This window comes from Muscardinus avellanarius (genome assembly GCF_963383645.1).
Source record: "Muscardinus avellanarius genome assembly, chromosome: 9".
In the NCBI taxonomy this organism is placed as follows: domain Eukaryota; kingdom Metazoa; phylum Chordata; class Mammalia; order Rodentia; family Gliridae; genus Muscardinus; species Muscardinus avellanarius.
Genome location: NC_137795.1, coordinates 61,633,344 through 61,643,739, shown reverse-complemented (window position 1 = coordinate 61,643,739; position 10,396 = coordinate 61,633,344). Strand labels below are relative to the sequence as shown.

Genomic DNA, 10,396 nt, shown 5'->3' with positions numbered 1-10,396 from the left:
CTGCATATGGGTAGTTAGGACTGGTATTTCAAGGCCTTTTATTATTTATAATGCTCTACACTCTAAAAAGTGAGATGTAATTTGTTTTGTTATTCTCAGCTTTACTAAATATAAAGAACATACTAAAGATTAGTGGATATATATATATATATATGTATATATATATATATATATATGCATGTATGTGTGTGTGTGTGTGTGTGTGTGTTTGTGTGTTTATGTATGCACTTTGAATCAAATCTTCAAGGAAATACACAATTTCTAAACCCATCACCCATAAACAAAGAGATACAATAATATCGTCAATGGGTCCTTTTATTAACAACTACAAACTTGAAATGTTTATGGTGAGATGTATCAATATTGAGCAAAAATGTGCGTGTAAACAGTATTTCTACAAGTGGGAGGACATTTCGGTTTTGTTAATTTTGGTGACATCTTCCCAACCACGTCTAATCTTCAGTATCTTCTTCCTCAGGCAGGGCAAGAATAGTATGGTTTTACATATCAGGACAACAATTGGAAGAAAAACAGCTATTATAAAAGTTGGAGGTGTATACCATACAAATTGTTTTATATCTACCCATTTATTCCAGGCAAATACCAATGCATGGATTGTGCCCAACAGAAGGGAAATCATTCCTAGTTTGCTCTGGAAAAGAAAAACAAAATTACTTTAGTGAAGATTGGTTCAATAAGAGTTTATTTTATTCTGCTCCATCTGGATCTGCTCTTGCTTGGCAATCCTTTCATTCATCTATGACGATTTCCCTAACATACTTCTCAACAATACCCATTCACATCTTTCCACTCACACATTTCCCCTCACCATCTTACTTTTGAGTAATGCTCTTGTCGCCAAGCTAAGTGGAGAAAACTGCAACATTCCTTTTAGTCTCAGGTGATCAACATCCCTATCTTTCCTTTTCCCGCCATTTTGTTAATCTTTTCTATGGCATTTAGTTTGTGGTGCTTTGTCTCTAGTGCATTTGCTTTAATTCTGCCTATTAAAAGACATCTAAAATCAAGAGCTGGGCTGTGTCTTACTTATCACAGGATCCCTGAAGAATCGACACAATGCTTTGCACATATTAGGTATTCAAAAAGTATTGGTGAGTTGGCTGAAGATCACTGCAAAACTCATTTCGACTTCAGTGATCTTTATTAATTGTGACAGCTGCTAATGTGATTCACCCTGATTTGGCTAAATGAATATTGAAGCGAATGAGCTTGGACTCATTTTATAAGTCAAACATTCTGATAAAATGGAAAAATACTGGCAATTATCTTAATGTTTAAAAATAGAGAGATACAGAGATACAAAGAAAAATTCAACTTGCCTTGAATGCTTTGGCATCATACAGATAAAGATGCTTACAAATAGCTGTTCACCTATATAATTTTATGGCATTCTGACAACAGCCCTTCTAGATGACTTTTGACTTCTATTCACTTTACTGGAAACAGTCATTAGCCTGCCAGAACAAATCTAACTCACAGTTATTCAGCTGTACTCTTCAGCTTCAATGAATATGATTAAATAGCAAAGTTTATATTTTTAGATGTGAATCTCTGAAGTAAATAATAATATAACCAGTTCTTGGACTTTAAATGAAAAGTTTCTAGGTTCGTAATTGAAAAATGCATGTAACCTGTTAAAGATTAATTTACCAAGTGTATTGAATGCTTATTATGTCCTAGGTATTGAACATTTACTGGCCTGGACTCAGTTGAACTGAGTTCATAGACTCAAGAAGCAGTGCTTAAATCCCCAATTAAATCTGAAGAGTGGGGCTCAGCATATGGGTGACAGGTAAATCAGTGAAAGAGGAAATGAGATTCAGAGATCTCTAATAGCTATTAGTCTGAACATAGGAAATTAGGAAATTAGAGAATGTGGTACTTTTTCTAAGTCGCACTGGAATAATTAGAGATTTTGCAGCTTAACCAGATGCTCTGGTAAAGTACTGCCTAGAGATATGTGCAGTAATGTAGAAAGGATAGTGGGGAATGTTTGATTTTTTGGAAATTTCCAAAGATGTTCATCCATAAAAGTTAGGCTATGTAATTAAAAAAAACTAAGCAGTGCTTATGTGAAATTTAATTTAGTCCTTTGAATCTTGTCAGGTAAGGATCCCCTTTTAAATTTCGGCACATTGTTCTTCTAAAATCTAATGTCCCCCTAGCTGGGCGTGGTGTGACACACTTGTGATCCCAGTACTTGGGAGGCTGAGACAAAAGGATTGCAGGTTCACGGCCATCCTCAGCTATTTAGTGAGGTCCTCTGCAACTTAGTGAGACTCTGTTTCAAAATAAAAAATAAAATAGGGCTGGTGATGTAGCTCAGAGGTTGAATGCCCCTGGGTTCAATCATCAGTAACACACACACACACACACACACACACACACACACACACCACAACACACACACACACACACACACTCACACACACACACACACACACACTAAAATTTAATCTCCCAAACTCACCAACTGCTTTGTGCATCATTATCACTATTTGCCGCATTATGATGAGATTATAAGACTATAATGTACCAATAAAAGTATAAAAAAATAAATTATCTGATATTTTCTACAATAAAGATCATTTGCCTTATGTAAAATAAGTAAGTAAAATGTATCATCCCACTAGGAAATAAACGAGTAAATTTGAGATAGGTTTTAAATTTTTGAAATAATTTAAAAACTTCAAGTGAGTCAGTTATATAAAATGAAACTTTGAAACACCAGTTTTTAAAAGTAGATGTTAGAATACTTCTGGCTGATAAACTTTATTTCAGTGAGAGATTTTTTTTTCCTACCCAGTACATAGCTGTGCCACTTAAAAGGCATGACTAAAAGGATAGTTAAAATAATATTTTTATTTTTGGGGATCAGGAATATTGCCCAGTATCACATTTATAATTATTAGATGGGCAGCAAATTGTCTACATTTCAGACATTAGGAATAATTTTATTCTTTTAGTAGTGCCTTTTACTTATGTCTACAAAATGAATTCTATTTACAAGTAATAGGGAAAAACAAGAAAGCACATCATTAGTTGGAACAAATGTGGGATCTTTCCTATCAGAGAGCAAATATTTGTTATTTTTTTAATGGGGTAAAGTATAATTATTTGATCTTAGTACAATCATATTTACCTCTCTGAGGAACCTAAGTTATTTTATATGCCATTCACCTGAATATATTGAAATTCTCTCCATGTCAAAGAGTCGCTCACAGAAGGAATAGATGTCACAGCCAACAGAGTCAGTATTGCAAGTCCCACAATTCCCAGGGACACATAAATCTCCATTCTCCAAACATCGTGCTCAATCCAGGCATTTTCTTTATTTTGTTTGACCTACCAGAAGGTAAAGAGAAAAGAAGGAATGCAAACCCCATTTACTTTCCAGATGTGAATCTATGTTGCACCTACGATGGAGGTATTGGGAACAAAGGGGCCTACACACATCTATCACTTTTTCTTTTATTTGTATTCCTCTAAAAGAAATGACATAAGGGCTATCACTTTTATCCCCTGGCTGTAATGCTTATGTAATGCTTCATTAGTTATGTCATAATATTTGATGGTTTACTTAGGTAGAATTATATTGTGCATGTATCATGTAGTATATAAGCAGAAGATAAAAACAATTAGCATTAACAATTAATTTTGTACAGGTGTTGGAAGATTTAAGTGTGGCCTTCTCCGCACACAATATTTTTTTCAGGTTGATAGTTTTACTTTACCTTCAGCTTAAAAGTCATTCCTCAGTGTAAAACACTGTACAACCAAACAGCAATGAAGTTTTAATAATTTAAAAAAATTACTTTTTTGCTAAACATTTACATTTGGTTTAAATTTTAATTTTTTAAATTACTTTTTTAAATAAAAATAGTTTATTAAACATTTAAATAATTAAAAATTACATTTCCAAAACAGAGTTTCAACAGGGGTTTGGGGCATTGATCTCACAATGAGAAAGGATTAAATTGTTAGGTGACTTAGACTTTTTGGTTTAGTAATATTGTCAACATCATCATCCTACCTGTTGGTATGCCCAGTTTAGCAACTTGTACCGGTAGGATCGCCTCATTGGATAAGACAGACTATAAACTGCATGCAGGACAGCAAAAAAGAAACTAAGAAGTCCAAACTGCTTTCTTGTTACCATCCACTTATCTAACCAAGGTGGGAATTTCTTATACTTGGTTCCATTATGAAGTTGTACAACCGCTGCTATCACACCTGGCAAGTAAACCAGGGCCAAGAGGGTGATGGAAACCATTGGCAAGACTTTGTTGATGACCATAATTGGAATTCTGTAAAAATATTGTTGATGGTAAGTTACTAAAGGATGAATTATTTCCCTCAGACAAGCATAAAGAAAAGTTAGAGATGCTACAATAGCAGCTATTTTAATTGGCAATCGCCATTTTGGAAAGAGTTCCTGCTTGTGTTGAAGTTCTGAGGGGCAATCAAATTCATCAGTATAGGCTGCTTGTTGCAAAAGCACAGGTCTTTTCAGCATGCTTGTTTCTCTTGTGTTCTTAACCTACAAAAGAAAGAAAAATCTTTAAATTGAGCAAAGCAATGAGATGTCTCTTAATCTAATTACTTATTGCTCAGTTGTTGTGCTTCTCCATGAACATGGGCTTTCAGAATCTGGCTTTTGGATACTGGTTAGCTGACAACAGCACAGTCCACATAGCACTAATCTAAAGTACATTTGATTACTTTTGGAGTCTTCATTAATTTCTGTCATTCATTTTTTTTTTTGTGGTACTAGAGGTGGAACTCAGGGGCTTTTCTATATCCGGGCTATACTCCCAGACCTATTTTTTATACTTTATTTGGAAACAGGGTCTCACTTAGATGCTGAGAGCCTCACTCAGTAGCTGAGGCTGGCTTTGAACCTGTGTGATCCTCCTGTCTCAGCCTCCCAAATGCTAGGATTACAGGTGTGTGCCACCACACCTGGCATTTATTTGATTATTATTATTTTTTTTCTGGTGGTACTGGGGTTCCTGGAAGCCCTTCCACCTCTGGGCTACACTCCCAGACCTATTTTATACTTTTTTATTTTTGAAAACAGGGTCTCTTAAGTGAGCACGGCTGGCTTCGAACCTGCTCAATCCTCCTGTCTCCACCTCCCAAGCACAGGGTTTACAAGTGTGCGCCACCACACCAGGCTTCATTTGATTTTAAGACATAAGAAATACATGCTTTAAATATCTCCACTATAGCTTAGACTATTATGTTTCCTTTGAGGATGTGAAATAATGGAATAAATCACCTAGGAGCCCAAATTGGAAAAGTTCTTGGAAATTCCAGTAATCTTTGGCAAAAATAATAAAGTTATAAATTGTAATACTTGTGCTTGTTTTATTATATTTTTATTGGTTCTTAGACATCTCTCTGCAAAGCACTAAAGAATGAATTCCTCATTAACTCAAATATGAAGAATCAAGAATAGCTACTAGTTATTTATCATAAATAATCATTACTATTAGATATGTAATTTTCATGACATAGTCTTAGATTTTGATTTTCTATTTTTAAAAGTGACTCATTTGTCTAAGTAATGATAGACAAATTATCAGAAGGTAAAGAGACTAGATAACTATAAATCCCACAGAGATGATCTACTTCCTGAGAAAGTTGTAATTCCTTATCCAGTTATGTTTCTAGATAGCCTATGATTCAAAAGATGGTTGTATTAAACAATTTGTCATTTTTCCAACTGACTGGCATACAGAAATTAAAAAAAAAACTCAGAACAAGATTTTCTATCAGTGTTTCATATAAAGACTTTATGAATACATTTACTTCTCACTCAATGTTATTACTTATTTTTTATAGATTTATATGTGAAATCAGAATATTTAAGTGTTTGAAATGATGTTAGCAATTATTTTTCCATCTCATTTTATGCACATAAACTTTAATTCACATAGTTCTTTATAATTTTTAGTGTTTAAAAATAACACCTCTTGCCATTTGAATTTTACTTTGTGTACTAAATCTGTGATAGTCAATGCTTTTTTTTTCTTTCTTTTTTTGTGGTACTGGGAATGGAACCCAGGGGCCTTTTACCTCTGAGCTACTCTCCCAGACCTATTTTATATTTTATTTGGAAACAAGGTCTCACTAAATTGCAGAGGGCCTCATTAAGTAGCTGACGCTGTCCTCGAACCCATGATCCTCCTGTTTCAGCTTCCCAAATATTGGGATTACAAGCATGCACCACTATACCTGGCTGTCAATGCTTTTTCTCATTCCTCCATCTAGAAAGGAAATAGCTTCTGCATGTTAAGACAGTCTAAGTGTAATAAACTGAGATCAATTTTCTGGTTGCAAGTGAAGAATTATGGTGTAGCAAATAAAGTTGACTTGAAAAATAAAAATGATTTTGTCTTATTCACACAGTTATCTTTAGAGTATATATTTATATCTTCTTAATTATTTTCTTTTTAAGATAATTAAAATAAACACTTTCCGTTAAATCTGTGTTTGAGCCAGACGTGGTGGCGCACGCTTGTAATCCCAGCATTTGGGAGTCTGAGACAGGAGGATTGTGGTTCACAAACAGCCTCAGCTACTACTTAGTGAGGTCCTTTGCAACTCAGTGAGACCCCGTTTCAAAATAAAGGGCTGGGGGTGTAACTCGGAAGTAGAATATCCTTGGGTTCCATACCCAGTACTGCAGCAACAACAACAACAAAAAAAAGAAAATAAAGAAAATAAAGAAAAAAAATCTGTATTTGAGTCTGGCGTGGTGGCACATGCTTGTAATCTCAGCATTCAGGAGGCTGAGGTAGGAGGATCGCGGTTCTCAGACAGTCTCAGCTACTTAGGAAGCTTTCTGAAACTCAGTGAGACCCTGTTTCAAAATAAAAGAAAAAAAAAATAGGGCTGGGAGCATAGCTCAGAGGTAGAATGTCCCTGGGTTCCATACCAGTACTAAAAAAAAAAAAAAAAAAAAAAAAAATTAGTAAGATCAGAGTTTGGAACTAAAATTTCTGCCACTTCTTCAGTCAAATAATACAGTAAGAAACATTTAATTCTGTGGTTGACAAAAAGTAGGACAAACAATTCTTATCCAAAAGTGAATGTATTTGAACAGTGAATCACCATTACTTGGTGATCTTTTGATGAACTGCAACTGTATCCATGAAAAAATATGCTTGCTTGCAAAGCCATGTTATTTGGACACTGATGAGAACCACAGGCGTTAGAAAGATGTGGAAGGGCTTTGGAGATAATCTGGTCCATCTCTTTACACATACACCCAAACCCAGGATTTTCAATTACTTATTCAAGACAGGAAATCTGAGTGCAAATATCAGCAGACAGGGAAGAAATCTCTTTTACAACAGTAGGAGATAAAAATGGCATTTGAACCATGTTTACAGATTTTAACTATTAACTCTTATTTTTATCAGTTTACCAAATCCTCCTCATCTTCTAGATTTCTCCCAGGCTTCATTTTCCAAAGGTCTTCTTGGTTTGTAGTGTCTTTTCTGCTCTCCATTAATTCCATAAATCAGTAAGGCTTCAGCCACCTAGAAACATTAAAATAGCTTCTTCACATTTATTGTATTTGGGGTGTTAATGCTTGATAGGATATGAGAGATTTACTCATCTGAAGGCTAGAAATACAAATAAAGTACAATTAAAATTAAAATAGTGACTGATTTATACTTGCAATGGGTCTCAAATCAGTGCCCTCATGTGTTAGTAGTAATTGGTCTTCTTTGTCCAGCTATTTGTGCAATGAACGGCCCAGGTCTATATGGAATACAAAGGGTCAGAACCCTTTACTCTAGAAAGATTTAGTTCCAGATTAGATTTCCAGAGGAAAGTCAACTATCCCTCAAAGGTAAATAGGATTAGAAATGCATTTATTTTCAAGAGTAACAATGTTATCATGGAGATTGGAGGTAGCCGACTGAAAATTATACTTCAGGAAGTTATATGCTTAATAGACTTTTGGGGTTGACCCTGGAGTCTGAAACAATAATTAATTGATTTTTTTTTTTTTTGTGGCAATGGGGATTGAACCCAGGGGCATTCTAAGCCCCCTCCAGCTCCCCCCCACCCCCTTTTAAAGTTTTGAAACATGGTCTTACTAGGTTGCTAAGGATCTCACTAAATTGATGAGGCTGAACCCCCACCCCCTTTCCCGCCCCATTTTGAGCTAAACCTCCAGCCCTTTTTACTTATTTATTCTGAAACAGTCTTGCTAAATTGCTGAGAATCTAAGTTGCTGAGGCTGGTCTCAAGCCTGTGATTCTCCCGTCTCCGCCTTACAAGTACTGGGATCACAAGGGTGTACTACCTTGTCTGGCCTAATTCATTGATTTTTATGGGAAAATGTTTCTGAACTTCAAACAATGAGCAGAACAGATACTGTTAGTAAGGTGAACCTCAATTGTTGCATTAAAGAACCAAAAGGTTTTATTTTCACTAACTGGATTAGGGATCATATAAACAACCCTAGTTTACCAATTATATAATCTCTCTCTGCTATTCACATCTGGAAGTGGAAAAGAGAGAAAAGACACCTTTAACATTGTGTTAAGTTGGGGTGCTGTAAAACCACTATGCTTTCCTCCCCCAGGCCAAGGAGGAAGGGTGAAAGCCAGTGGCAGTGAGGGAGACTATTGTCTGTGTAGAGCACAGCCAGCGTTGTACCCAGAAACCGGAAAATAAAATATTTAGTCAAATAAAATATGTTAGTTTCCACCAGACATTAACCAAACATATAACAAATTCTACAGTAAAATGTTGTCATAAAACAAACAAACCAACTTAAGAGGAACATAGCACAATGTTAAGATGTTAGGAACTCCAGTCTGATCTCTTAACTTTCATCCCCAATAAAAAGTACAGCTTACTTCTGATGTGACTGTTGTGTTTTGCTGCACCAGGATGGCTGGCCTGGCATTCCTGCTAAATATTGACACAGCCCAACAAACTCATGTTTATGGCCACGAGTTTAGACTACCAAGAAACCCAGTGACTGGGATGCATTTGCGGGTGGCCCTGCTCTTCCAGCCTTCTATACTTTCAAATACACACTTGCTTCACCAGTTTTAACTACGAGGGGAGGTAGTTTTCTTTACTGTACTGTGTTAAAGCGTTGCTTTCCCCCTCCCCTTAACATTTATGCTAAATAAATAACCTTTTATTAAATGCTAGGATGTGGAGGAAAATACTTTTACAAAAAGAACAGAATAAGGATTGTGCAAGTGTAGGAAAATTCTTTAAGGCCCTTCCAGCCCTGTGTGATAGTGCACGCCTGTAATCCGTAGGTTTAAGATCAGCCTCAGTAATTTAGCAAGAACTTGTTAAAAAAAAAAAAAAAAAAAGGGGCTGGGGGTGGGGCTTGGAGGTAGCTGGGTTCAACCCTCAATACAAAAAAAAAAAAAAAAAAGAAAATCCTTTCCAGTGAATTTGACCAAAATGACATATTTTTGAAAGCCTTGATTGACTATTTTGGAGGGAACCCGCACCCTAGATCCTGAAAAATTAGGAACAACACTCCAAGGACTTAAAATGGAAATTTCCAATTCCTAGGAAACGAGAAAACTAAGTTGCAGGATTTTAAGCGTTGCGCGCCAATCATTCATCAGCCCGACGCAAACTCGCGGTGACTTTGCCACGCTGGAAAATCTGCCATCAGAACCCAACCTGGGGACAACTTCCTAATCCCTCCGGTGCTCTAAACCCGCGGTGAAAGCGCCCCGCTTGAGTCGCCGGCTCCCACCCTGGCCCGGCCACCGGAGCCCGGGGCGGCCCGGGGGCGCCGAGCCGCGATCGCCCGAGGCTCAGGGACTCACCCGCTCCTCCCGGCCCGCTCGGAGTGTGGCCGCAGCGAGGTCCAGCCCCGCGAGGCCCGGCCCGGCCCGCAGACCCGCCTCCTCCCCGCCGGCGCCACCTGCCGAGCCCAGGCCCGGCCACAGCCCGGCTCAGCCAGCTGCACCCCACCCCGCCCCGCCTTCCTCGGATCCCCAGCGAACACGTGTGCATCCTTGAGCGCAGTGGTCCTCCAACTTCAGCGTGGACCTGAGTCACCTAGAGGACTCCTTGAAAACCCGGCGCTGGGACCCACTCAATTTTCGGTTCAATAGGTCTGGGAAGGGACCTGCAGGTCTAACACGTTCCCAGGTGATGCTGAAAGGTCACAGTTGGAGACTGATATGGAGTTCATTAACTCCTCCAGAAACGAGCGTATTTTAAATCTAATGTTTTTTTTTTTTTTTTTTTATGGTACTGGAGGTGGAACCCAGAGGCTTTCTACCTCCGGGCTATACAGCTTCTCTGTGGACTTGCTGTTTTTTGTAGTTGAGGATCTTGTTTTCTCCAAACCACGCAAACCTGTGCC

General features: G+C 37.5%; 1 protein-coding gene across 1 annotated transcript; it reads right to left on the bottom strand.

Moving 5' to 3' along the window:
- Window positions 1-394: 394 nt before the first annotated feature.
- STEAP1 (STEAP family member 1) lies at window positions 395-7,540 on the bottom strand (the record flags this gene model as incomplete). The annotated part of the gene is made up of 4 exons (XM_080701482.1): window positions 395-652; window positions 3,202-3,366; window positions 4,055-4,561; window positions 7,457-7,540. 4 exons carry the CDS (start codon window positions 7,538-7,540, stop codon window positions 395-397), a joined length of 1,014 nt encoding a protein of 337 aa, XP_080557608.1.
- Between the last annotated feature and the right edge of the window lie 2,856 nt (window positions 7,541-10,396).